At 44.6% G+C, this 27,659-nt stretch overlaps 1 protein-coding gene across 2 annotated transcripts in view; it reads left to right on the top strand.

Moving 5' to 3' along the window:
* The window catches only part of ldah (lipid droplet associated hydrolase), a 365,694-nt gene that overhangs the window by 313,766 nt on the left and 24,269 nt on the right, over positions 1–27,659 (top strand). For both annotated transcript variants that reach the window (XM_038800177.1, XM_038800178.1), the window contains exon 4: positions 6,595–6,835. In XM_038800177.1, the coding sequence (XP_038656105.1) occupies positions 6,595–6,835 (241 nt within the window). The remainder of the gene's footprint in view (positions 1–6,594; positions 6,836–27,659) is intronic.

The following is a 27,659-nucleotide window of genomic DNA, read 5'->3' as shown; positions in this document are numbered from 1 at the left end:
GAGGGTCTTTTCATCTGTGAGGCCATCAAGCCACCTTTAAATATTTTGGATACCCATAACAGGGGCAACTAGAGCTGCTGCTTGTCTGCTCTACGAAACACTTCCAGGACAAAGCCCTGTTCTTGGTTATATGCTGAAGGTCACTGTAACTCCCTTTGACTGTGAGCGAACTCTAGCTTCACAGCTGAAGGCTATTTCTCATAAGGAATTGTCCTTGTTAGTTGTGAGAGCACTTCACGGCTGCAGGTTGTATTTGCTAATGGTGGCTGCAAATGCCTGGAGGCTGCCATTCATGTTTCATTCCTTTTCTGTGGGCGGGTTAGAAGGAGGGACAAGTTTTTCGAAGATAGCAAGTCCTGGAACACCAGGCTGGCGGGGGGGGGGGGGAGATGTGCGAGTCCAGAAGGCAGTCCGATTTGAAGCAAGAAGACACTGCGGGACATTGATCTGAATGAGCCGCCTGATGATGCTTTCGCAGATTGTTGATGCTTTTGTTCCTGGTGTAGTGGGTGCTGCATGTAACTGGCACATCTCTGTGGGTTAAACATGCTGGAAGTCAAGGAGGTTCAACTGCATCATGAGCGCCAGTGGAATATGTGGATGCCAGGATTTGGTTCCGGTGAGATTGGGCTGTGTGGAAGGGTCTTCACATGTGCAGCTCATGGACAGAGAATGGCACTGATACATGGAACAAAGAACACATTGATGGACATATCATTTCTACTATAAGGTTCTGGACATGATAACACATTCTCAGGCTTATCCTCTGTTTCTGTTGAGAAACTTGCGGCGTGATACTGTGGTGTTATTTTTGTGTTGGTACCGATATGGAACAGTGACGTTTTCTTGATGTTTAATGGTTAGTGTGGTATGTGGAATGTTACGTAGATGATTTTCAAATCTTTGTTACTGTACACCGTTTAATAAACAAAATATCCTCAAGTGGACTCTCTTGGGTACATGTGGGGCAGGCGGGGGGAAATGAGGATCCTGGGATGGAAGCCCTAACTGATTGTCAGTCTGCCTCCTCCTCCAATTCCTTGCAGATACCAAAATGGATGATGGTGTCAGTCCTGCAGAAGATGCCCTTGCGATGCTGGTGGCAGCCAAGGCCAAATGCCAGAGAAGGCAGCAGAGTCAACGCAGGCTGGAGGCAGCACCCCATATGCAGGGGGCCACCACACACCCTGAAGTCCCAGCCCCCTCAGGCCAAGGAGGAACCCAGAGGAGGACACCAGTGATGGCCCGTGGTGTACAGGCATATGTTGGTCTTTCGAGGAGATGACGGACAGTATGTGCCGCAGGAGACTCCATCTCAACAAAGTGACAGTGCGGCATCTGTGCTATGCCCTCGTGGACTTGGCATCCTGTAAAGGAGGAGAAGATATGCCTCTGGTGGCTGTGAAGGTCACCACAGCCCTTAACTCTATGCCACTGGTTCAATCGAGGGCTCGAGCGGGGACTTGTGTGGCATTTCCCCAAACTCCAGCCCACAAGTGCATCCGTGTAGTTATTGATGTCCTGTATGCCCGGGCAGCAAACTATATCAACTTTGAGTTGGACCAATCCCACCAAGATGCTTCAGCTGCAGGATTCTCTGCCATCACCGGGATGCTCCAGTTCCAAGGGGTAATTGATGGCGCGCATGTCACCTTGCGTGCACCGGGGCATCAGGGATTGCCCTTTATTAACAGGAGGGGATCCCACTCCCTGAATGTTCAAATCATGTGCGACCACCACCTCCGGATCAAACAAATGTGTGGATGCTTCCCAGCGAGCGTGCATGACAGCTACATTTGGAACACTCGAAGATCCCCAGCGTCTTGGAGGACCACCCCAGGATGATGAGTTGACTCTTGGGGGATAAGGGGTACCCCCTGAAGTCATGGCTTATGACACCAGTGCGGTGACCAGAGCGGAGACCCTATATAATGAGGCCCACGTTGCCACCCGTGCAGTCATTGCATTGCATCGGACTGCTGAAAATGCGGTTCCAATGCCTGGACTGTTGTGGTTATGCACGGCAGTACACCCCCCAGAGGGTCTCCCGCTTTGTGGTCTGCTGTGCCTTCCACAGTCTGGCACAGCAGCAATCCAACATGCTGGCGGAGCGACACGCAGCCTCCTCTGAGGAGGCGGCGGCCCAGAAGGGATGAAGGACGAGCGCAGAGCGGAGCCAGCCACAGGAGGAGCTGGAGGGTAGAAGGCAGGCGGCAGCTAGGGTGTGGCGTGCCGGGAGGACCAGGGAGGTCCTCATCCTTCACCGTTTCTCATAGTACGAGGCTTTGTCCTTCAGCTCACCCCCATTCTCCTCCTTTTCCCCCCATTCCCCTCCAACCCCCTTCCCCCTCCATTCCCCTCCCCCCTCTATCCTTCTCCTAACTTCTCATTTCTCTCTTTCACCCACTATCCACTCCATCCCCCCCTCCCCCCAAACTACCCCTGTTCCACGCTCTGTGGTACATCACCCGGGGTGATGGGCTTGTGTCGACACTGTCAGAAAGTCAACATAGGAGAGGCAGGAGAGTAACGATCGTTCACTGTGATGTTGGATCGGATTTGATTGGTTTATTGTCAAGTGTACCCAGGTATAGTGAAAAGTATTGTTCTGCGTGCAGCTAAAACAAGTCATTCCATACACGAGATGTAAGAAGAGGATCTCTGAGAGAGAGCTCGCAGAGAGTCGCCACTCTCCGGTGCCATCTTGGGTAGTACTTAAGCTGCCACTGCCTCCCAGTCAGTATTGGTGACACTCCTGCTAGTCCTCCAAATCTCTCTGGGGAACAGGATGTCCCGTCTTGCCTGGCCAGGAGCCTGGCCAGGTCGGCATCACCAAAGTCTGCGCGCTGCCATGCTTGTATGTTGACTGGGAGTGAGTAGTGAGGGAGAGTTTAAATGAAGCATCCCCTTGTTAGCGGCAAGCTGCTGTGGCGCAAATCTGATGAATCAGACCATGAGACAGCTAGTAATGGTGAGAAGCCCACGGGGGCTCATTTCCGACACTAAGTTCTGACACTTCAAAATAAGGACAGCGAACTCGCCAACATGGTCATCAAGAAACACCCAGCCAATAGTGCCCATCATCTCATCAGACGCAAGCCTTTATTTTAAAAAGTTGCAACTTCATAACTTTTTATACTTCGTACATATAGAATAAAAGTATTCATGCCTCAACAGATTTTAACCAATTTTGCAGTTTTCATTTATTGGATATGGAGTCATTTTTGAAGTAGTATGGCAGGCACAGAGAATATACATCTCCCATCTGTAAGAAGAAATCTCATAACAGTTTTTCTCTCGATTTGACAAGCATTTCCATCTCTCCATTTCTGAATTCTTGAAAGCTAGACATACTCGGGATAGTGAATTTCTGTAAATATTATGCACACTAACACTTTAATCTGTTATCTTCACAACCTGCATTTCAGTGAATGTTTAGCTCTCCTCTGTAAAATTTTTGAAACTGCTTAAAATTAATCCCATAAATGCTAATTTACATACTTTGCAATTTAGAGAGTTTGTGGCCAAAATTCAGTGGTTCCGCAGGAAATAAATAAGTAGTGTTTTAAAAATGGTGTCAGGTCACGTACTTTCCAGTTAATGCTGGCATTCCAGCTACCGCTATCTTGAGTGGGATCCTAATATGGGTGATTGGGGACTCTATCTGTTATACGCGGGTGTTCACTTCATGGCAATATAGAATTTACAGTGCAGAAGGAGGCCATTCAGCCCATCGAGTCTGCACCAGCGCTTGGAAAGAGCACCCTCGTTAAGCCTACAGCTCCACCCTATCCCCATAACCCAGTAACTCCACCTAACCTTTTTGGGCACTAAGGGCAATTTAGCATGGCCAATCCACCTAACCTGCACATTTGTGGACTGGGAGGAAACCGGAGCACCCGGAGGACACCCACGCAGACACGGGGATAATGTGCATACTCCGCACAGACAGTCACCCAAGCCAGGAATTGAACCTGGGACCTGAGAGCTGTGAAGCAACAGGACTAACCACTGTGCTACCATGCCACCCTTGTGATGTGCAAATCAAGATACCAATTACGACTTTGAGGTACAAGTGGACAAAGCATCAATAACGCACTCTACCTATCCGTACTGGCCATTCCAAACGTGACTGTGAGTGCAGCTCACAGGGGCTTCTAGCAAGAGTTAGTTGGGATTATGGGTCTGACTGACAGCTGGAGGTAGGCTGGTGGAGGTTGAGGGCTGGTGGAGGTTGGAGATTGCCAGATGTGCTCCCCCCCCCCCCCCCCCCTCCCCCTCCCTTCCAGTGTCCTGCCCAAGATTTATTTCTCAGTCACAGAAACAGAATGGTCGGGGTTTACCGCACATGTGGGAGGCAGCCTGCCATTGACCGGCGGCAGGATCTTCTGGTTCCTCCATTGTCAGTGGGGTTTCCTGTTCAATGCACCCCTCGCTGCAGTGAAACCTGCATGAAACTGTCTGCGGGACCGGAAGATCCTGCCGGTCGGTGTGAATGGCCACTATTTGGCATTATCACACTGCTCTTTGTAGGAACTCACTGTGTGCAAATTTGCTACCATGTTTCCTGCATTCATCAGTAACTACACTTCAAAACTACTTTGAGTCATCTGGTATTGTGAAAGGTGCTATATCATAGAATCTTAGAATCGTGACAGTGCAGAAGGAAGCTATTCGGCCCATCGAGTCTGCAACGACCCTTCGAATGAACACTCTACCCATATCCACTCCTCCATTCATCCTGCCCTATCCCCATTACCCACATCTCTGGATATGGGCCAATTCAGCATGGCCGCTCCACCTAACCCGCACATCTGTGGGAGGAAACTGGAGCAGCCGGAGGAAATCCACGCAGACATGAGGAAAGTGTGCAAACTCCACACAGACAGTGACCCAAGGAATTGAACTCGGGTCCCTGGTGCTATTAGGTAGCAGTGCTAACCGCTGACGTGCCATCCCGTAGAAATGCAAGATTTTTTTATTCAGTTGCTTTTGAAGACCCTTTTGTCTTTTTCATTCATATCCTCTCACTCTTTCTCTCTGCCCTTGTATTTCTTTTCTTCCCTTGTAATTCTCCTCTTCTTCCCTTTACCAGCTGCCTGCTTTGTTGCCTCAATTCACAGAGGATATATACATTTGTTCTTGCACTCACGTTTCTTTCCCTTCTATTTCTTTCCTCATTTTCAGTTCATAGAATCATAGAATTTACAGTGCAGAAGGAGGCCACTCGGTCCATCAAGTCTACACCGGCACTTGGAAAGAGCATCCCACTTCAGCCCACACTTTCCGCTCTTCTTCTGTTACTACCTCCCTATCCTTGCAGGTTGATGGCAAGGATTTGACCAGCATCCATGACTGGTATTGGAAAGCAAGAGAGCCTCTGGTCATGGAGGCAGGACAGCACTGGAGAGGAATGCAGCCAGGGTCACGGGCTGATATTTGCTAAAATAAGGATAGCAAGAGGCACTTAAAAAGCATGGGCCCCAGGAGGGGTCAGCCTAGCATGGTTATCCAGCATACTAAGAAGCTCCGTTGCAGCATCTTATTTGAAAGGGTTGCAGAACCACTCTAAAGAATAGGTAGAAAAGAAGTCTATTTGTAAGATAGTTGACACATGATTCTCAGAAACGTTACAAGAGGCAAAAATAACCTAACTTTAGTAAGCATTGGTGTTCGAGAGCCAAGATGGCAGCTGCCTTGGAAATGGAAATAAGAGGCTTGGAGGACTTGAGCTAATCCCCAGATACAATTTAAACATAGGGACAAGGTGGCAGTCTTGACTAGATAAACAGAGTGTGGGTGGCAACCTTGACTAGAAAAACAGTGTGTGTGACAGTAAGTGTTACTCCCCAGTAGTAAAAGAAGAGAGAAAGTGCTACAAGAACGATTTTCCATGTGTTCTTGAGAAATAAATTAATATTAGAGCTATTAACCATCATTTACTCTTTTCAATAATTTTACAGGCATTCAGAATTGTATCCCTTTTTGCCTTCCCTTCGCAAGAAAGAAGCAAGACAAACATATTCCACACCTGATAATTACTAAATACAACAGTGTTGCTTATTTGAAGAGTGTGTGTCATAGTAACCTTTCTTTCCAGCCCACTGAATAGAAACAAAAACTGAAAAAAGAAAGTTCCGAGATTCACCTAAAATTGCTTAATTAAATGATGGGAGTTACGATTATTATCGTAAAATATATCTGTTGATTTGAATCAATTAAACAAAGACCTTTCAGATATTTGCTTTAAATAATGTACAGATGGTTACAATGTTGTTGAAGGCTATGGAAGACATAAGAAGAATTGTCCTGTGTTTCTGTGCACCCTCTCCAGTAGCAGTACAATACTCTCTAAATTAGTAAGTTATGAACCATTTTTCTTTGGAATTTGACATCAGCTTTCAGTGTTACCAGGCCACTAGTCCGGCCAGTTCAGGCATTTCAGGCAGCCTGTAATTATCTGCAAAGGTTATTAATGTACCTGACAAACCTCAGTTCACTTCAAAAGAATGGAGAAACAAGGACACTATTTCCAGAATTTGATACAGTGCCAGAGGCTTTACTTATTTGAGTTTTCTCTCACTGGTTCCACAGGTTTTGAAAGCAGTGTTACTTTTTCCAACAATTGAACGCATGGCCGAGTCACCACAAGGCAAGCTTATGGCACCAGTACTTTGCAAACTTCGCTTCCTGATGTATGTTCCAATCTACTTCCTTTCTTTTCTGCCAGAAAGCGTCAAGGCCTCGTTGGTGAGGTGGGCGCTGCAGGGCCGACAGTCCCTGGATGAAGCTACTGTCTCTGCCACTCTTAATCTCTTCAATGTGGATTGTGCAGGTGAGCCTACTCTCCTCCGACCCATTTTTATCTAATATAAGAACTTCCCTGGATTTAGTAATGTATATATTTTTAAGAAAACAGCAACATTTTTCAATCTGTGATGCATACACCAATTAGCCATAGCTTGCAATATAATCTAGAGGTTTTTAAAGCAGGCAAAGGCAATTAATTGTATGTATTCAGTTTTGTCATACATGCACAATTACACAATTTTTATGTTTCGTAACTGTTTTTACTAAACATTTGCAGTATACATTTTTGGACACTTGTCAAGAAGCTGCAGCAATCATTAATAAACAACTGCTGCAAAGTTCTTTCCTGTCTTGACAAGCCAAAGGTATCCTTTGAATGGACTGGCCAACTTTAGATTTTTTTTAAACACTAAATTGCCATGGCTTTGAGTGCAAAACAACAGAGCTCAAGACTATAAACACTTAATATTACCAAGTGATGACTGAGTGCATTGTAATGCTGAAAATGTTCATGGGAGCTTCTGGTCTTTTTTAGACTGAGCCAAAAAATGTGTAATGAAGCAAATTATGTGGCTTTATATGTTTAATAGTTACCAATCTGGTTTGGACTGGAATGAAACTGTAGAACGGGTCATGGTGGATGGCCCTATTTTCACCCATAATTAATGTCCAAATCAGTCTCCTGAAAATACACAGTATGGAGCAGAATAATGCTTTGACTACCTTAGACACCTCGTATTAATTTGTGCTGGAAATTTTCATCCTGTTATCTGATACACATGCTCTGTATCAGTCCCAAAATCTGATCCTGGACCCAATTATTTCTCTTGAGAAAGGGGTCATCTGTAATGAATCACCATATAATTAAAGCAAAACTGATGTGTGCTTATACTCCAGGGCATAAAACCTGACAATGTGATGGAATTGGATTAACATTAGAAGAGATACAGCAATAAACCCAGGCTGCTTATTCCACAAAGGAATGTACAGAACTGGAAGAGACCATGTGCTCCATCTAGCCTGTCCCACATACCATGTGTATCAATTGGACAGTGTTGTACAGGCAAGCTGAGTAACTTCAAACCAGCTGAACAGTTGTTAACTTTTTATTCAAGGAAATGCTTCACCAAAAAAGGAACAAAATACATAAAAGAAAATGATGCAACTAATAGTTGTTTGTAACCTATTTCAAAAGGAGCGCAGATAGTAATACATAATTATCCAAGCCATAGCTAAATTCTCCAATGACTTTGTGGGTATAGCATGTGGGGATTGGCTATCTACCCTGCAAGGCGGGTCTTCATCCACTCCAGAGATTCCCCACTGACCTTGTCATATTTCTGGCCTTCGGGTGAATTGCATGGCGTGTGGCCTTCCTGGTCTCCGCTCTGAACTCTCTAGGGGTAAAAGTTTACCCAAGTCCCTCTAAGGTTTTGTTTCAACGCCCTCATGGTTGATAGCTGAATTCTGGGCATCAGAGACCACAGCCAGCTCTTTGCCCAGTGTTCAAAGGTGGCAAATGGCAGGAAAGAAAAGGATAGGATACAGGTAAGAGCGTTTTGGATAAGGTGATGGAGGATGGATGTGGCTAGGGGAACATTGGATTAGTCCATATCTGAAACACCAGTTCTATTGTACCAGTGTGACATTTTTCTTTTTCCAACACCTATCACCCCGGGACCTGTCTAAATGAGATTGCCAGTTTGCTGTATATGAACCAATTTTGGATCAACTGCTTTTGAGCCCAGATTTCAGAGCTGAAAGCAAACCACCTCTGCTTTAAAAGTAGTTAAGTATATTTGAACTCCTATACATCATAAACTAAATGTAAAATGTATGATTCTAACAAATTCACCCCCCCCCCGCACAACGTGTTTTGTGGAAGTGGAGGCGGCCCGCAGTGGGATTGGCTGACAGCGGGGTTTCCTGTTGATAAAACCCTCCGCCGCCAGGGAACCCCTGGAAGGGGCTCTCAATCAATGGGACTGGTAGGAATGGTTGGAAAATTCCGCCAATGGTGTGTCAAACAGGTCAATGAAAAGCACCCAGTGTGTAGGTGTATAAAGTTAGCATGCTTTCCACTTTGGTGTGTTTTGTTCTCATCTTCAGCCTATTCAGTTGGCTAGCATCAGTTTGATAAATAGAGCCAAATGAGTCAATCTCTCCCTATCAGCAAGTCCTCAGCTGTACCTCCTCATGTGATACTAGGTCCTTTACTGTCCCAGCCTAATGCTTCAGAGGATCATGGAGGGGGTTTGGCTCCCAGACAGGCAGTGTGCAGATCCACTTACTCATGAGCCACATGCCCAGCTATGGGCAAATAGCTCTACTGCCTTGTTGATACCACAGGGGAGTTGAAGGTTAAGGGAATAAACCCTGAAAAAAAAATCTGGAATGCAGTGCAAAGGCAAACTGATGTCTAAATATGTCATCTTTTAGACAATGCCTGCAACCTGTGCTTTGCATTCCTTTGGACTCAACAGGAAGGTCGAGAGGAGAACCCAGAGGTTTGGAAACCACAGGGTCTCCATAAGTTTTGCCAAGGCTTGCACCCGAGAGGACAGTCCAATTTCACTATAGAGCATTAGCACAACTAAGAAGACAGCAGCTATGAGTGAAAAGCCCAACTCATGTGGCATAGAGAACAGCTACTAGGAGTTATCATAGCAGAAAGGATAATTGTGTCCCACTGATCAGCCAGCCCCCACCTCCAGTCGGGCAGTCCCCCACCCAGTAAGTTGCTGACTGACCTGAGGTGGGGTGGGGGGGGGGGGGGGGGGGAGTTGTGGAGAGGGGTGACTGGTCAGTGGGAATACAATGGTCCTTCCCACCATCAAAGAAAGTTCAAAGCATCCTTTTTCTGTCCATCTGGTCCAATGGGTGCTTGGAGCTTAGAGTCTCCAATCAACAATTGGACCAAATCCATTGCACTAGGCAAACAAACAAAAATAAAGGCAACCATTTAATTGACAAGCTGGAATGTCAGGACCATCTACATGGGACTGAAAGATGACTTGCAGCTGGTCGATAACACAGACACGCCAGCCGTGGAACTTGATAGGCTGAACATTTGCATAGCTTCACCGAGAGCGGATCTCTAAATGAAAAGCATGACACGTTCATCTGGAAGGGGGGAGTTCAGAGGCACTCACTACTCTCGATGATAGAACCTGACCCCCCCCCCCCCTCCCCCCAAAGAAATGGTGTAGAATGTGTTCTCTCCATCTGTCTTTCAACTCAAACAGGCCAGTTAACCTCATGAGTTCCAATGCTGTAACATTGATCAGTGAAAGACCAGCTCTATGAGGAGCTTGGCACTGTTGTCAGCAGAATCACTAAATCACACATCTGTCGCTACTGGGGATTTCAACGCAAGAGTAGGCACAGACCACGAGGCCCTTCTTTCTCAGACATCATGGCCTGGGAAAGATAAATTAGAATGATAGGGCCTACTTGTGCTTTGCTGTTAACGTGAGTTTTGTCCAATAAATCCTTCTTTCAGAACAAACCTTGCCATAAGGTCCATAAAAGACATCCAAGATCAGGCCATTAGCAGCAGTTGAATCTAATCTTTACCAGATATGATTCTCTGAACACTATTCTGAAAGCATGCAATAACCACAGCTTTGACTGTGATACAAGTCACTCCCCATTGTGTCCCACTGGTCAATGACTACCCCACCACCCCCCCTCCCCCCCACCTCAGGTGGGTCAGCATCTTACTACATAGGGGCTTCCTGACCTGAGATAGGGCTGACTGACAGTGGAACATGATGGTGTCCTTCCTGCACTATGCAACCCTTGAAGAGTTTTCATTAAAAACAGAAATCCCTTCTTCGTACCATAGTCAGCTATACTTCCAACTCAGGTAGAAACAAACAGTTTCACGACTCAGTTGAGCGTGTGCTCCCTGGCATTTCCACAAAGAGTGCAGAAGTGAAATGGAACAAATTCCAAGCCACCATCTACAATATTGCACTCTCAACACATGGAAAGCAAGAGCAGAAAAATGCTGAATGGGTCGAGCCTAACACCATTTTGATGGAGCCTGTTAGTGAAGCCAAGCAGAACACTCATTAATTACAGGAGAGATCCGAGTGAGAAAACTCCAAATTCCCTGAGATCCACTCGCTGTAATGTCCAACAGACTTCTAGGTGGTGTGCCAAAAACATTGGTTTCAGTTTTGACAGAATATCCAGATGGAGTTTGACAAAGGGAATGCTCGGGGCATGTATGAAGGGATCAAAAAAGCAAGAGGTACATCAGCAAAGAGCCAGCTCCATTGAAAACAAAGACAGGGGAGATCATCACCGACTTCAATAAACAATTGCAGAGATGGGTGAAACACTACCTGCCGGGGGGGGGGGGGGGGGGTCACTGACCTGTGAGACACAATGGGGAGTGACTTGTATCACAGTCAAAGCTGTGGTAATTGCGTGCGTTCAGAATAGTGTTCAGGGAATCACATCTAGTAATGATTAGAATGGCCTGATCTTGGGTGTCTTTTATGGACCTTGTGGCAAGGTTTGTTCCGAAAGAAGGATTTATTAAACAAAACTTGGTTGACAGGCAAAGTTCCAGGTGTACAGCTCAGGCTATACTGCCTGAACTCATCAAACTGGAAGCCAACATCTGCAGGGACTTCTCTGTCTCTACTCGAGGGAAAGGACAGGACAGCACGGTAGCATAGTGGTTAGCACAATTGCTTCACAGCTCCAGGGTCCCAGGTTCGATTTCCGGGTCACTGTCTGTCCGGAGTCTGCACGTTCTCCCCGTGTCTGCGTGGGTTTCCTCCGGGTGCTCCAGTTTCCTCCCACAGTCCAAACATGTGCAGGTTAGGTAGATTGGCCATGCTAAATTGCCCTTAATTGTCCAAAATTGCCCTTAGTGTTGGGTGAGGTTACTGGGTTATGGGGATAGGGTGGAGATATGGGCTTGGGTAGGGTGCTCTTTCTAAGAGCCGGTGCAGACTCAATGGGCCGAATGGCCTCCTTCTGCATTGTAAATTCTATGACAGTGCCCCAGAATATGAGTGGTACAAAGATTGTGACCCTTTGCAAGAACAAGCAGTGATGACAACTATCACAGCATCTCCCTGCTGAGTACTGTGGAAAAAGTGTTTGCCCCATGTTGCCCTTGTCAGACTGCAAATCCTGGTTGAACGCATCCATCCCTAGTCCCAGTGCGGTTTCAGAGATCTCCAATTGACATGATCTGCTCAGTCCAGCAGCTGCAAAATAAATGCTGTGAACAAAGACCACTGACTCGCCAAGGCATTCGACCTTGTGAGCAGAGGCAATCTATTTCAGTTCCTGAAATCCTACACATCCCGATTTCAGAATGGGGGTGAATGCTTAATCAAGTTGTCAAGTGACACAATCAGAGGGTGTTTAAAGAATAGCTATTGTGCTGAAGTTGTCTTATCGTTGAGGATTTTAGACTTCTCCATTTCAAGCACTGCTCAGAAGGGTGCCCCATTAAGTAATTTGTTGGCCTGCTGGCCAAGCATTGGTAAAAAGATAAAAGTAAATATCATCAATTGAACTGTTTAGCAATTTTTGCACAAAAAGCTCCTCCTGGCACAAGAGGACTTGTTCCTGTAGTGTGTACCTTACATAACCTTTTAACTCTTTATCTGCCTCATTCAATGTGCTAATGTCAATGGGATTTGAGCAATGCATTATTAAAAGAATCCTTAATGACTCAGTCAGTTAAAATAGTGAATAACTGAGCCATACAAAACAGGCAAGTTTCATGTTATAATATACAATATAATATAGAACAGTACAGCACAGAACAGGCCCTTCGGCCCTCAATGTTGTGCCGAGCAATGATCACCCTACTCAAACCCACGTATCCACCCTATACCCGTAACCCAACAACTCCCCCCCCCTTAACCTTACTATTAGGACACTACGGGCAATTTAGCATGGCCAATCCACCTAACCCGCACATCTTTGGACTGTGGGAGGAAACCGGAGCACTCGGAGGAAACCCACGCACACACGGGGAGGACGTGCAGACTCCGCACAGACAGTGACCCAGCGGGGAATCGAACCTGGGACCCTGGAGCTGTGAAGCATTTATGCTAACCACCATGCTACCGTGGATACTCTGAGTTAAAGAAGTTTATATTATTATCGATGCGGGCAGGAGGGCTAACGTAAATGACAACGCCTCCAGCTGTAAACAATCTGACTTCCAAAAGACAATGTGAGCAGAAACTTACTTTTTTATTCACTCAATTTCTCATTGCTACACCATCTATCTCCCCAGTCTTGTAAATCTGCTGAGTGGGACCAATGCATGAATGCGTTGCGCCGCAATGCAAAATAGATCGATCGATGTACAGGACCTGCTCAAAATCATATTGCCTGAAAAGTTCATTGGGTGCACTAATAATATTAGATTCCATACAGTTTAGATGTGCTTTTAACCGCAGAGTATAAGAATGGGAAATCAGCACTTGGGGAAGTTCCTTTACCAGGACAGCAATCAAAAATCAAAGTTAAGTTTAGCATTTAGTCACTATGGGGTATTAGAGTGGCACTACATTCAGTTGTTCCCATTTCCCAGGGTATATGCTCTTTCTTACTATCTAGCAATTCAACAGAGGTGCAAACATGTTTTTACCTGATAAGGACAGGAGAGGGCTTAGCTGAGACACTGTCAGTTACCTTTTCAAACTCATCCATCACACGCACATGAAGTTTGGCTAGTTGGGTGATCCCAGAGAAGAATCAAAACCATTAGAAGGCAGTGAGAAAATTATCTAAATAAAATTGAAGGGCATAAAATATTACGTCAAACAAGAATCACTCACACTGGCAGATTTGTGGCACATGGCATGCTGGTTTTCTCATATCTTCTTTCAACCATTCTATTGTGCAACATCAAGTGTAAACTAGATACCTCCTTGTGCAGGAACGGGAAGCATAGGGAATGATGCCCTTCGATTGCTCTCAGATACCTCATAGCAACTGGCATGATCAGCATTGAGGCTGCACCCTTGGCCTCAGGTGACAGGTTGAAAGTAAGAAAATCAGCCAAACTGAGAAAAAAAGAGAATCATGTGCTCGATCTATCCAAATGGGAACAGAGTTGCATAATGAGGGTGTTTAGTCAAATGTTTCCCGGCGTTCGGAGTGGCAAGAAACCCCATTCTATCGAACGGGATTCTGTTCCCATTCAGGTAGACTTGGGGCCTCAGTGGAGAACTCCCCAATGAGACCGCACTTAGTCCCGTTTTCTGTACTGAGGAACTCTGCCCGCCAGAACTCCTCAGTGCAGAAGGAGATCTGGATGCCATTTTTAAATAGCGTCCCGATCTCTCGATCCCCCCAACGCGACCTCCAAATCCTGCCAAAGCCCTAACTCACAATAAGGGAGTCCTCAGGTAATCCCCTGCACCTATGCAGGGCAGCCCCGGGCCCCATCCCCATCACAGGAATATCTTTTTTTTCAAACTTTTGATGCCTGCCACGAGATAGTAAGACATATTCAGAGAGCAGGGAGCCTTTAAACTTCTAGCCATGACTGACTAACCACTGTGCCGCATGTCCTCCTGGCCTGCAGTCCCAATTGGGCACAGAACCCCCATTTGGACCTCTAATTAACATCCTTTCCACCAGGCAGCCACTAATTGGCCATCCAATGTTTGATTAGACAAGCTGAGGTGGCGGGAGTGGGAGCAAGTGGACTGCTCAGTTTCCATTTCGCCTCTCTCACTCCACTGAAAAACATAAAATCCAGCCTATAGTGAACTCCTAAATATGACACTCATCACCGATCTGCTAAACTCACCAGTTTTCATATGGTAATATCATAGTGCATTCACCTGTGTGTGGCAAACCTGTTCACAAAGCACAAGATTTTATCAGGTTTGTTTGCAGAAGTTCCAATCTTTGATGTAGAATAACAGTAAATGTAAATGTGTCATAGTCCCAGATGCTCCCTTTGAGGGGGAGAGCTGACTGGTGGTGATTTAACCTAAGGATCACCACACCTCAGACGAGGAGCAAGGTTGAGAAGGCAGGGCCTTCAGGAATAACTTCAGCAGGTGCGGGTGATGTCACCCGAGAATAACAGTGACATGAACTAGAAGCACGGTTAAATCTGATGGTTTATAAAGTTCGAACCTAAAATGTCAGTCTAGTTGCCTGATTTATTTTTAGTAAAATAAACATGTATTTATGTAGCACATTTCATGCCCTCAATGTATATTTCATTCATAGGTAATGAATTGCTTTAGAAATATCATTATAATCGCTGTTGCTTTTTAGATAAAGTTTGCAGCCAATCTGAAAACAGATAGAAAGTCACAATCTGATCATCTGACCAGTTGTTTTTGAAGGTGCTGATTAAAACATGAATGTAGGCTCGTACATCGAGAGGACAACCTGCTCTTTTTCAAATAATACATGAACGCTTCAGTTTAGTAATTTATTCAGAAACCTGTTGCTCTGACAACACCGCATTCCCTCAGTACTGCACTGTCTTGTCACTTCTTGAAGGATAACTTGAACCCATGACCTCCAGACGCTGAAGCACAAGAGCTGCTGCTGGCCAAGCTGATACTTCCTAATAATGTTTCCATCCATCTTCATAGTGCAAAAATATACTGTAAATAGTGTAAATTTATTTCTTTTCTGATCCCTGTTTTCCGGATTTTTTTTTGTCTGCCTTGTCTGAAACCTACTGAATCTCACATCTTTAAGAGTTTTGGAACGTAAATTTAAGATTCTGGGCAGCAGAGAATGAAGGAGAAATCCCAGCCCCCCAGAACACCACTTGAAGCTGTCAGCGCATCATCCGCTGAAGCTGCAGAGTTTTGATAGCACTTTCCTCGTTAAAAGCTTTTTAGAGGCCAGATGACCTGGTGTCCTGACACAGACTTTAATATGCTTCCTCAGTGCAGGTGCAGTGATCACAAAACAGCAGAAGGAATGCTTGTCTGGGCTGTGGACCTTGCAATCGATCTCATTCCTTTGCGCTGGCTCTTTGATTCTTATCTCTCATCTGTGGCTAGTTAGTTGCATGGAATGCTATATAAGATACTGTGAATTATCTTGCCACACACCAATTTAGCTGTTTAGGGTCTGGTAGGAGTTTAAAAATTTAACAGGGACCTGATTTTAAAGAGGATTTCCGATTGCTCTATGTAAAACCTTGTGAGCATTGAGAGCCTTATTCTAGTTTTCCCAATACATATTTTTACACATCTGAAGCAAGAACTACCTTTCTGAATTTTGAGTTCATGGAATGTACTAATTCTTCATTCTTAAATGAACAATATTTAAGCAAACAAAATATAAGTTTCTCCCCTGTCACCTCAGCTTGGGTTCTGAACTAAAATCATTAAATTATGTGCTGTACATCATGACATTTTATTGAGGAAGCACAGAATTATAGAAGTCAAAGCGGTCTCACCTTCCTGAAAAAGTGATTTGCAAGACTTTGAGGAAGAAGGAGATCCCAAGGAACAAATATTACTTTCGTTATGACATCTACAACTAAAAAAGACATGGGGCGGGATTCTGTGTCCCGCCAGCCCCGTTTTCCGGCCTGCCGTTACCAGCAGCGGAATTCTCCATGCCGCAACCATAGAACATAGAACATAGAACAGTACAGCACAGAACAGGACCTTCGGCCCTCAATGTTGTGCCGAGCCATGATCACCCTCCTCAAACCCACGTATCCACCTATACCCGTAACCCAACAACCCCCCCCCCCCCCCCCCCCCCCCCCCCCCCAACCTTACTTTTATTAGGACACTACGGGCAATTTAGCATGGCCAATCCACCTAACCCACACATCTTTGGACTGTGGGAGGAAACCGGAGCACCCGGAGGAAACCCACGCACACAGGGGGAGGACGTGCAGACTCCACACAGACAGTGACCCAGCCGGGAATCGAACCTGGGACCCTGGAGCTGTGAAGCATTTATGCTAACCACCATGCTACCCTGCTGCCCCCAACCAGCCAATGAGGTTTCCCATTGCGGCCAGCCCTCGCCATTGGGCGTGGGTTCGCTGTTGGCGAAGCGGAGGATCCCGCCAACAGAGAATCCCGCCGACAGTATATTATGCCTATAACACAGTTTTATTAATCTTTTTTCTGTGTGTGACACATATGAGGCATCGATTTTCTCAGGACCTTTCCCTCTCCCTGATATAATTTCGAGTGAAGTTATAATGATGATGCAGTAGAGGCCCAGAGAAAATTCACCTTTGCCATGAACTGTAAAAACAAGGTTCATTCAGACACTTACATAGATAAAACTAACCTGCCAAGCTGGGTGTGTTTCTGTTTAGGTGCCAGGTTATAACAGCTAAATTGCAAGTGTATTGGGAAGCAGGCAGGAACCAGTTGTGTTCCATCTTTGACCAGTATGTGAGAGCAGCCATGTATAAGATTTAAATATGTTACATGCTCAATATTGCACTTTTAACCCAAGACTCTGACTTTAACTCTTGGGTTTACTGGAATCCACCAGGTAAAGCAAAATGAGAGGGCAGCAAAAATGAACAGGGCTGAACAATTCTCAGGTAAGAAAGGCTACAAATATTGAGTTCTGACAGCCGCTACCTTACCTGAGTAAAATATGCCTGCTCACAGCAGTTGGTCTGAGAGTGTGCTTTCAGCCCTCTCGAGTGATTTCCAAAACTTTGGACGTAATTTCTGCTACTATGGAGCTTTTTGCCTTTGATCTTCATTTCCTGGCAGTCAACTTTCACAGCAGCATGGGAGTCACTTTTGAAATGAAAATGAAAATCGCTTATTGTCACAAGTAGGCTTCAAATGAAGTTACTGTGAAAAGCCCCTGGTCGCCACATTCCGGCGCCTGTTCAGGGAGGCTGGTACTTTTGAACTCTATCTGGATCTTAGATGAGAAATGAAAGAAGCAGTACCCCGACAAAACCATTTGCTGCTTCATAGGATGAACACAGAGCTCCAGCTTGCAGTCAGAGATAATCCCAACACAGGGTTTAAAGGCAGCTGACCAACTTGTTAAACGTGACTGAGCACCAGTGCCTCAGGAGATTCAGAGCTTCCTGTCAGGTAGCTACTGACATTTGCAGTCTCCTGGGGAGATCTCCTTCCCTGTGGAAGAAGTGGACTTTCACTGCCTGTGATAGTCAAGGTCACCACAACATTTAATTTCTTTGCCTCCAGTTCCTTTCAGGGATCTGGTGGTAATAGTTGGTGAATCTCACTTATCTGGTGCCCACAAATGCATCCTACAGGTGACAGATGCCAAGTTTGCATGGGCTCGGGCTTACATACACTTCTTCACTGAGGCCACCAGTTTGGGCACTCGAATGATCTGATCTGTGTGTGTGTGGAGGGGGTGCTGAATTTATGGCTGTAAATCAGGAACCCCCGCCATATGAATGTAAAATAGGGCCTAATGAAGTTGGTTCAGCAAAATAGCATCATCATACCTGCCTCCTAAATTAAAGAAGGTGTGAAGGCACAGAAATCAGCAGCCCGCCCAACATTTTGAAATTATTAATTAACAAGCTATTGATCTTGTTAACGACTGAATTTTCTGCAATTTTTCCTTGCTCATTCCTTTTACCGGATCTCAGAAATGAAAAAGTTTGGGATTATTTCATGACAGCTATGACGAGCCGGCACAAGGGCGGAAGAAAAGACCTTCCACTGGCTGAATGTAGCAGCTGCTTCTGCTGGTGAAGGTGGCAACATCTGTACGTGTCTTTATCTGATTTGTGAACGTTTTGGAGCCTGACATAAGGAATTAAGAAAGATTGAAAGAGCAACCATTAAATTTGTAGCCATCACCAACTTCCTGTTAACAACATCATCCCTCTGCCTAGACTCCAATTGGGCATTGAGTCCCTCTAATTGGCCATTGATTCTATGAGCTCAGATGATGGGGGCAGCAGCGAGCTGACCACTCACTTTCCATTCCGCCTCCTTCACCCCATGGAAAAACATAAAATTCAACCTGGAAAGTCAATTAATTGTACATATTTGGCAATCAAGGCACCACCAAATCACCCAGGAATTCTCATCATTCAAAAGAGATTCCAATCCATTAATGTTCAGCTGGTATGCAGCCACCTAAATATCATCATGCACGGCTGTGCCTGGAAAGCTGCCGTGATGCCTTCATTTTGCATCAGTCAAGTCTCTCACAGAGATTTGCACCTCCAAGCAAAGTCAATGGATGGTTCCTTGGAGACGAGTGCTGTCTCCTGAACACATGGCTGATTTCACCTGTGAGTAGCCCCATGACAGATATGTAGAAAAGGTACTACTGAGGCCATTGAGCCATCTGGATGCTGACGATTCGAGTTAAGCACCTGGGCAGCGCACATCACAAGGATTTCCAGTAGTAGCAATAGTAGTCTGCTGTACCTTCCACAATATTGCACAGCAGAAAGGATTGAAGTTCCAAGGGAAGGAGAGTAATGAACACTCTGAAGGAGCAGCAAGAGAAGGAGGCTGATCTGGCACCTGTAGCCACACACTTGACTGCGCAGGGCAGTCTAATTAAGGCACACTTGAATTAATCTGAGACACTGAATTCAGAACTTATTCTGTCCTTCCCCCACTCCTGTTTTCAGCACAAAGTAGCCCAACAATCAGCAATCTATCTCATTCACATATACACATTGCTCATCTTTTACTCATCTCATACTATCCTGCATAAGGCAAAAGTCATTGTTGCTGCATGCAACAATGGGAGGATGGAACATTGGAACTTCGACATAAAGTTTATGGTTCATAAATATCAAATGGAAATGTGACAATGTAATAGAATGTTGAACATCCAAGTGAATAGCATCCTTGTGTTTATTACAAATCTTTAATTTCCTTTTCTGTGACTCCTCCTACATGGTGCAACCTCTGAGACTTCAACAGAGCTAAAGGCAGGCTGCTCGTTTCCCTGCTCTGACTGCTCAGATGCTCTTGGCCAAAGTTCTTGAGGTTTTGGGTCCCATGACGATTCTGCCATGTACGAGGGCAGACTCGGTCAATGGGACAGGAGGCAGCAATAAGGGCCCTGAATGAGAGGGGTCAGGGTAAGCAGTCAGGTACTTGAGTAGAGTCCCCACTTCCATGTATCCCTTATCTATCATCCCTTTCATGGTCACTTGCACTTGCCTGCTAATCAAGAGTTGGAAAGTACTTTGATGCTTTTCAGTAAAATGCTGAACAACCAGGTCAAGATTTCCCTCAATCATGTTAAGATGCCAGTCTGGCTGTGCAGACTGGGTGGTGATGGCCAGCATGCATTTGGTTACCTGCTGTATCGAATGCTCCATGTAGGTGTCCACTCTTTCCATGAACTTAAATGTCTTCCTACAATAGCCTGTTCCTGCATATAATGATTTGCACATTTGGAAATGGCATACTTTACACATGCAGGTAAATGTAACATCAGGGCTTTATAGTCAGGTGGAAATTTGCCCCAAACCTTGAAAATACATGATCAATATAAATGTTGATGTTCTTGTCTGTTGCTTTTATTTCCTGATACTATTATAATCTTGCTCTTCTCAGTTTTTCTCACCTTCTTGTTGCAAAATGTTTTTCCATATATTTTTACTCCCCCTGTGTGCTCAGATGCTAATTCATATGTTCTGCTATGATATCTCAAAACTATGCAACTTCTTAGAGGGGAAGACTCAGGAGTCTTCCCCTCCTGCTGTAATCTTCAGCTCTTAAAATCAGAGCTTAATGTCACCTAATGAATTCTTCTTCATCCATCTTATATTCTATTTTACTCCTTTCAGCTTTGGTGATGTTCTGCATTATTCACTGCCTCATCTGAGTTTCTAAAAAAAAATGAGAAAAAGTATCTTGAACTGTATCCATTTCATATAATATATGTCCTAACATATATTAAATTGCAAATTGTCTTGCAACAATACTCTCCAACTGTCCCTAAGGTGTCTGGGATGACCCACTTTCACAAATATAAAGTCAATTTCCATTAGTGATCTTTCAAACTTCAGTTGGAATTTTTTGCTTTGTTTTGCTCTCAAGTGAGAAAAAGCCAGAAAATGCTTTAGTAGTTGGGCTATCTCAGTTTGTTGGCACCAGTGTTAAAACGATGGAAGCTATTACAATTCTTTTAAATAATTCCTTATTTGCATTTCAAATTATTTCCTTGTTTTGTTCTTCAATTCTCCTTTCCAAATCTGCTCTTGTTTGATGCACATTTACAAAACGGGTATCTTGCCACAGAAATACTCAAATGATCTATAACCAATGTTGCAACGATAACACATACCAGAGAAAAATAAAAGTCACATTTGATATCAAAATAAGCACAAAAAGGATACATTTATGTTGAGTTTAGGGTAGGGTGGCACAGTGGATAGCACTGCTGCATATGGAGCTGAGGACCCGGCTTCAATCCCGACTCAGGGTCACTGTCCGTGTAGAGTTTGCACATTCTCCCGTGTCTGCGTGGGTCTCACCCTCACACCCATCTTTGTGCAGGGTAGGTGGATTGGCCATGCTAAATTGCCCCTTAATTGGAAAGAAAAAAGAATCTAAATTTATAAAACATAAAAAAATGTTTGAGATTAGGTTGATGTATGAGGTAATAATATGCATTCCTGGTCTGCGGATTCATGTTTATAAGAGTAATAATCTTCATTAGTGTCACAAGTAGGCTTACATTAACACTGCAATGAAGTTAATGTGAAAATACCCTAGTCACCACACTGCGGCGCCTGTCCGGGTACACTGAGGGAGAATTCAGAATGTGCAGTTCACCTAAAAAGCATTTCTTTCAGGGCTTGTGGGAGGAAATTGGAGCATCTGGAGGAAACCCATGCAGCAGGGCGGCACCGTAGCACAGTGGTTAGCACTGTTGCTTCACAGCGCCAGTGACCCAGGTTCGATTCCTGGCTTGGGTCACTCTGTGCGGAATCTGCACGTTTTCCCCATGTAAAATGTGAGCTATATATTTATTCTTTCATTGGATGTAGACATCACTGGCGAATCCAGTATTGATTGAATGGCTTTCAGGCACAACAGTATGACAGGTGCAATTGGCTTGTGTTCCTTCACTTCATGGCTGCCTATTAGTCTATTTTCATCCCAGCTGCAACTTTTTATTTTCCATTGCAAATGTTAACTTGGCTCAAGTGACAAAAAAATTGAGTCAAAGGTTATAGATGCAAAGTTCACTCCAGAATTTAAGGTTGAATCTGAAGTGAAACTTGGGAATGCTGAATTGTTCAGATGTTTTATTTGCAGTGTGGTGTTGCGCTAAAGCCCCGTCTACCTTTTGAGGTGATCCCATGGCAATATAAAGCAAAATACGCTCCAATGTTCTGATCTCCATTCATCTTTTAGTTAATTCTTGTCTTATGCACTGTAATAGGACATAACTGTGCAAAAAATGGTTATCATATAAACATGGTAAGCACGGTAGCACAATTGGATAGCACTGTGGCTTCACAGCGCCAGGGTGCCAGGTTCGATTCCCCGCTGGGTCACTGTCTGACCCACTGTCGGAACACGAGAAGCTGCAGGTTCTCCCCATATGTACGTGGGTTTCCTCCCACAGTCGAAAGACATGGAGGTTCGGTGGATTGGCCATGCTAAATTGTCCTTAGTGTCCAAAAAAAGGTTAGGAGGGGTTATTGGTTACGGAAATAGGGTGGAAGTGAGGGCTTAATGTGGGCCGGTGCAAACTCGATGGGCCGAATGGCCTCCTGCACTGTATGTTCTATGTTCTATTTTTGCCTGCATAACAAATAACTACACATTTAAGAGCTTCAGTTGGTGTCAGGGTGGGAAGTGGTCCACAGGGATTCCTGCAACCGACTTAATTGGCATGGAGGCAGCAAGGTGGCATGATCCCACCCACCCACCATCCCGCCTGTTGAAATGCTCTCCCCCACCTCTAAATGCGGCAGAAGAGCATAAAATACCACCCATGTGACCACAGAATCAACGGCAAACTCTTTCAGAACATAAGAACTAGGAGCAGGAGTAGGCCATCTGGCCCTTCGAGCCTGCTCCGCCATTCAATGAGATCATGGCCGATCTTTTGTGGACTCCGCTCCACTTTCCCGCCCGAACACCATAACCCTTTATTTTTCAAAAAACTATCTATCTTTATCTTAAAAACATTTAATGAAAGCGCCTCAACTTTATTGGGCAGGAAATTCTATTCATTCACAACCCTTTGGGTGAAGAAGTTCCTTCTAAACTCAGTCCTAAATCTACTTCCCCTTATTTTGAGGCTATGCCCCCTAGTTCTGCTTTCACCGACCAGTGGAAACAACCTGCCCGCATCTATCCTATCTATTCCCTTCATCATTTTATATGTTTCTATCAGATCACCTCACATCCTTCTAAATTCCAACGAGTACAATTCCAGTCTACTTAACCTCTCCACGTAATCCAACCCCCTCCACTCTGGTATTAACCTAGTGAATCTCGTCTGCACACCCTCCAGCACCAGTACGTCCTTTCTCAGGTAAGGAGATGAAAACTGAACACAATACTCCAGGTGTGGCCTCACTAACGCCTTATACAGTTGCAGCAAAAACCTCCCTCGTCTTCTACTTCATCCCTCTAGCAATGAAGGACAAAATTCCATTCGCCTTCTTAATCATTGGCAAACACGGTTAAGGATAATCCCAAGGCTTTTTACACGTACATAAAAAGCAAGAGGGTAGCCAGGGAAAGGGTTGGCCCACTGAAAGACAGGGGAGGGAATTTGTGTGGTGGAGCCAGAGGAAATGGGCGAGGTGCTAAATGAATACTTTGCATCAGTATTCACCAAAGAGAAAGAATTGGAAGATGTTGAGTTTGGAGAAGGGTGTGCAGATAGCCTGGGTCACATTGAGATCCAAAAAGACGAGGTGTTGGGTGTCTTGAAAAATATTAAGGTGGATAAGTCCCCAGGGCCGGATGGGATCTACCCCAGAATACTGAAGGAGGCAAGAGAGGAAATTGCTGAGGACTGGCAGAGGATACAGTAGGATTTAGATCGTTTGGAGACTTGGGCGAAGAGATGGCAGATGGAGTTTAATCTGGACAAATATGAGGTAATGCATTTTGGAAGGTCTAATACAGGTAGGGAATATACAGTGAATTGTAGAACCCTCGAGTATTGACAGTTAGAGAGATCTAGGTGTACAGGTCCACAGGTCACTGAAAGGGGCAACACAGGTGAAGAAGGTAGTCAAGAAGGCATTCGGCGTGCTTGCCTTCATTAGCTGCGGCATTGAGTGGGACAAGTCATGTTGCAGCTCTATAGAACCTTAGTTAGGCCAAACTTGGAGTATAGTGTTCAATTCTGGTCACCACACTACCAGAAGGATGTGGAGGCTTTAGAGAGGGTGCAGAATCAAATTACTGTAATTAACAGCCTGGTATGGAGGGCATTAGCTATGAGGAGTGGTTGAATAAACTTGGTTTGTTCTCACTGGAACGAAGGAGGTTGAGGGGCGACCTGATAGAGGACTACAAGATTATGAGGAGCATAGACAGAGTGGATAGTCAGAGACTTTTTCCCAGGATAGAGGGGTCAATTACTAGGGGGCATAGGTTTAAGGTGCGAGGGGTTTAAGGTTTCGAGGAGATGTACGAGGCAGGTTTTGTTACACACAGGGTAGTGGGTGCCTCGAACTCGCTGCCAGAGGAGGTGGTGGAAGCAGGGATGATAGTGACGTTTAAGGGCATCTTGACAAATACATGAAAAGGATGTGAATAGAGGGATACGGACGCCAGAAGTGGAGAAGATTTTAGTTTAGACGGGCAGCATGGTCGGCGCAGTCTTTGAGGGTCGAAGGGCCTGTTCCTGTGCTATACTTTTCTTTGTTCTTTGTTAATCACCTGTTGCACCTGTAAATCAATTTTTTGCGACTCATGCTCTGGGACACCCAGGTCCCTCTGCACAGCAGCATGTTTTAACATTTTATCATTTAAATAATAATCTCTTTTGCTGTTATTCCTTCCAAAATGGATAACCTCACATTTGTCAACATTGTATTTCATCTGCCAGATCCTAGCCCAATCACTTAAACGATCCAAATCCCTCTGCAGACTTCCAGTATCCTCTGCACTTTCTGCTTTACCACTCATCTTAGTGTCGTCTGAAAACGTGGACACATTGCACTTGGTCTCCAACTCCAAATAATCTATGTAAACTTTGAACCCTTGTGGACCCAACTCTGATCCCTGAGGGACACCACTAGCTACTGATTGCCAATCAGAGAAACACCCATTAATCCCCACTTTTTCCTTTTTATTAATTAACCAATCTTCTATCCATGCTACTTTACCCTTAACGCCATGCAATTTTATCTTGTGCGGCAACTTTTTGTGTGGCACCTTGTCAAAAGCTTTCCGAAGTTAAGTTAACTGGCTTATGATTACCTGCTTTCTGCCTACCTCCTTTTTTAAACAGTGGTGTCATGTTTGCTAATTTCCAATCCGCCGGGTTCACCCCAGAGCCTAGGCAATTTTGGTAAATTATCACTAGTGCATTTGCAATTCCATCAGGGACAGGAGACTTGTCTACCTTTAGTCCCATCAGCTTACCCATCACTACCTCCTTAGTGATAACAATCATCTCAAGGTCCTCACCTGGCATAGCCTCATTTCTATCAGTCACTGGCATGTTATTTGTATCTTCCATTGTGAAGACTGACCCAAAAAACCTGTTCAGTTCCTCAGCCATTTCCTCATCTCCCATTAGTAAATCTCCCTTCTCACCCTCTAAAGGACCAATATTTACCTTAGCCACTCTCTTTTGTTTTATATATTTCTAGAAACATTTACTATCTGTTTTTATATTCTGAGAAAGTTTACTCTCATAATCTGTGTTACTCTTCTTTATAGCCTTTTTAGTAGCTTTCTGTTGCCCCCTAAAGGTTTCCCAATCCTCTAGTCTCCCACTAATCTTTGCCACTTAGTATGCTTTTTCCTTCAATTTGATACTCTCCCTTATTTCCTTAGATTTCCATGGTTGATTTTCCCTCTTTCTACCTTCCCTTTTTGTTGGTATAAACATGTTTTTTTCAACATGTTTTTTTCAACATGAAATCACTATAGATCAATGAGTTTAGAGATGCACTCCTGAGTGTGTTTACCTGCTGTAATTTCTTATTAGCATTCAGTCCTCCTGAGCAGAAAGAAAAAGTCACGAAACTGCTCAACAGGTCAGTTAATTTTGGTGAGCAGAGCTGATTTGTTGACATTTTAGGTGTGGACCATTTACAAGAAAAACAGCCAACTCTGAAGCACAGTAGGGGCAATTTTTGTTCCCATGTTACCTATTTGATGTCACATAACTCACCCTTCCAATGCAATGAGCAGAAGGCCCAATCCATTTTTGTGTCAGAACTCATTAATGACGAATTAGCAAGCCACCAATGCTCAGCACTATTTGTAGGCAGATTGTCAATTATGAAGACAGAAAATCTGGTGGGTAGTGCTGTGTAAAGGCAGCCTGCAACCCCTTAAAAGTGAGGCATGCTTTAAAAAAAAAAGTGGAGAATGATTTAATAAAGCTGTTTGCATTGTGGCATTGTACAGGGCCCCGATTCTCCAATGCAGCCATGCATGTGCTCATAAAACAAGTGAGTGAAAGAAAGGTGATCCTCTTCCCCTCTAATGGAAGACTCTTGCTAATTAGTCAGTAGTAACTTCTCTGTACCTCTGTGTGCTTGTACCCGCACACCCAACAACTACTTCCATCTCTTGGCCATTCTTCAGCTTCTTCCACTCATCCTGTACACAATGTTAAGCTGCCTTACTCAACTTCAAAACCTTTGAAAGGAACAAAATGCTATTATTTTTGCAGAAAAAGCTAGCACTCAATCAAAAGGGAGATTTCAAGAACAAGAGGTCGTTGAACTTTTCAAACTCTAACATCAGTGGTGGCTGTCAGCATCATTATCAGCATAATCGTTATGGCAGTGGTGTGGTGATATTGTCACTGGGCTAGTAATCCAGAGACCCAGGGCAATGCTCTGAGGACCCAGGCTCGAATCTCACCATAGCAGATGGTAGAATTTGAACTCCATAAAAATCTGGAATTTATGAGTCTAATGATGACTATGAAACCATTGTCATAAAAACCCATCTAGTTCACTAATGTCCTTGAGGGAAGGGAATCGGCCTACATGTGACTCCAGATCCACAGCAATATGGTTACTCTCAAATGTCCTCTGAAATGGCCTAGAAAGCCACTCCATTCAAGGGCAATTGGAATAAATAATAAAAATCGCTTATTGTCACAAGTAGGCTTCAATTAAGTTACTGTGAAAAGTCCCTAGTCGCCACATTCCAGCGCCTGTTCGGGAGACTGGTACGGGAATTGAACCCGCGCTGCTGGCATTGTTCTGCATTACAAGCCAGCTATTTAGCCCACTGTGCTAAACCAGCCCCCATATAAAATTTGCAGAGACCACCACATAGTATTGGAGATTGCCAGGCTGGAGGCAGTGTACAGCAGTGTGTTTGTACCTTCCTGTCCTTTTCACTTCAGCAATAATTCCCTTGCATGCATATATATATTATGTATATAGGACAGGACACCTGATGCTGCACTGTGCTGTCACTCATCCACTATAGTAATCCTTGCAGTCTCATGCTTGCCTTAGTCCCAGTGCATTTTCTTTTCGACCTACCAGTTGAGGCAGGTCCTGCAGAGTCTTGGAGTACAGGAATCTCCTGTACCTCTAACTACTAGTACAGGAATAAGTACTCAACATAGATGGATAGTGAATTAGAAACTCGCTGAGTAGAAGTGATCAGGAACAGGTACTAGTTTATTCCAGTGGTCTGATTGATGAATGCTCCAGTAGCTTCATGAATCTGATTGTAGTGCAGTTTGGC

The sequence above is a fragment of the Scyliorhinus canicula genome, chromosome 6, assembly GCF_902713615.1.
Source record: "Scyliorhinus canicula chromosome 6, sScyCan1.1, whole genome shotgun sequence".
In the NCBI taxonomy this organism is placed as follows: Eukaryota; Metazoa; Chordata; class Chondrichthyes; order Carcharhiniformes; family Scyliorhinidae; genus Scyliorhinus; species Scyliorhinus canicula.
This window is presented reverse-complemented; position numbering and strand designations above follow the sequence as displayed.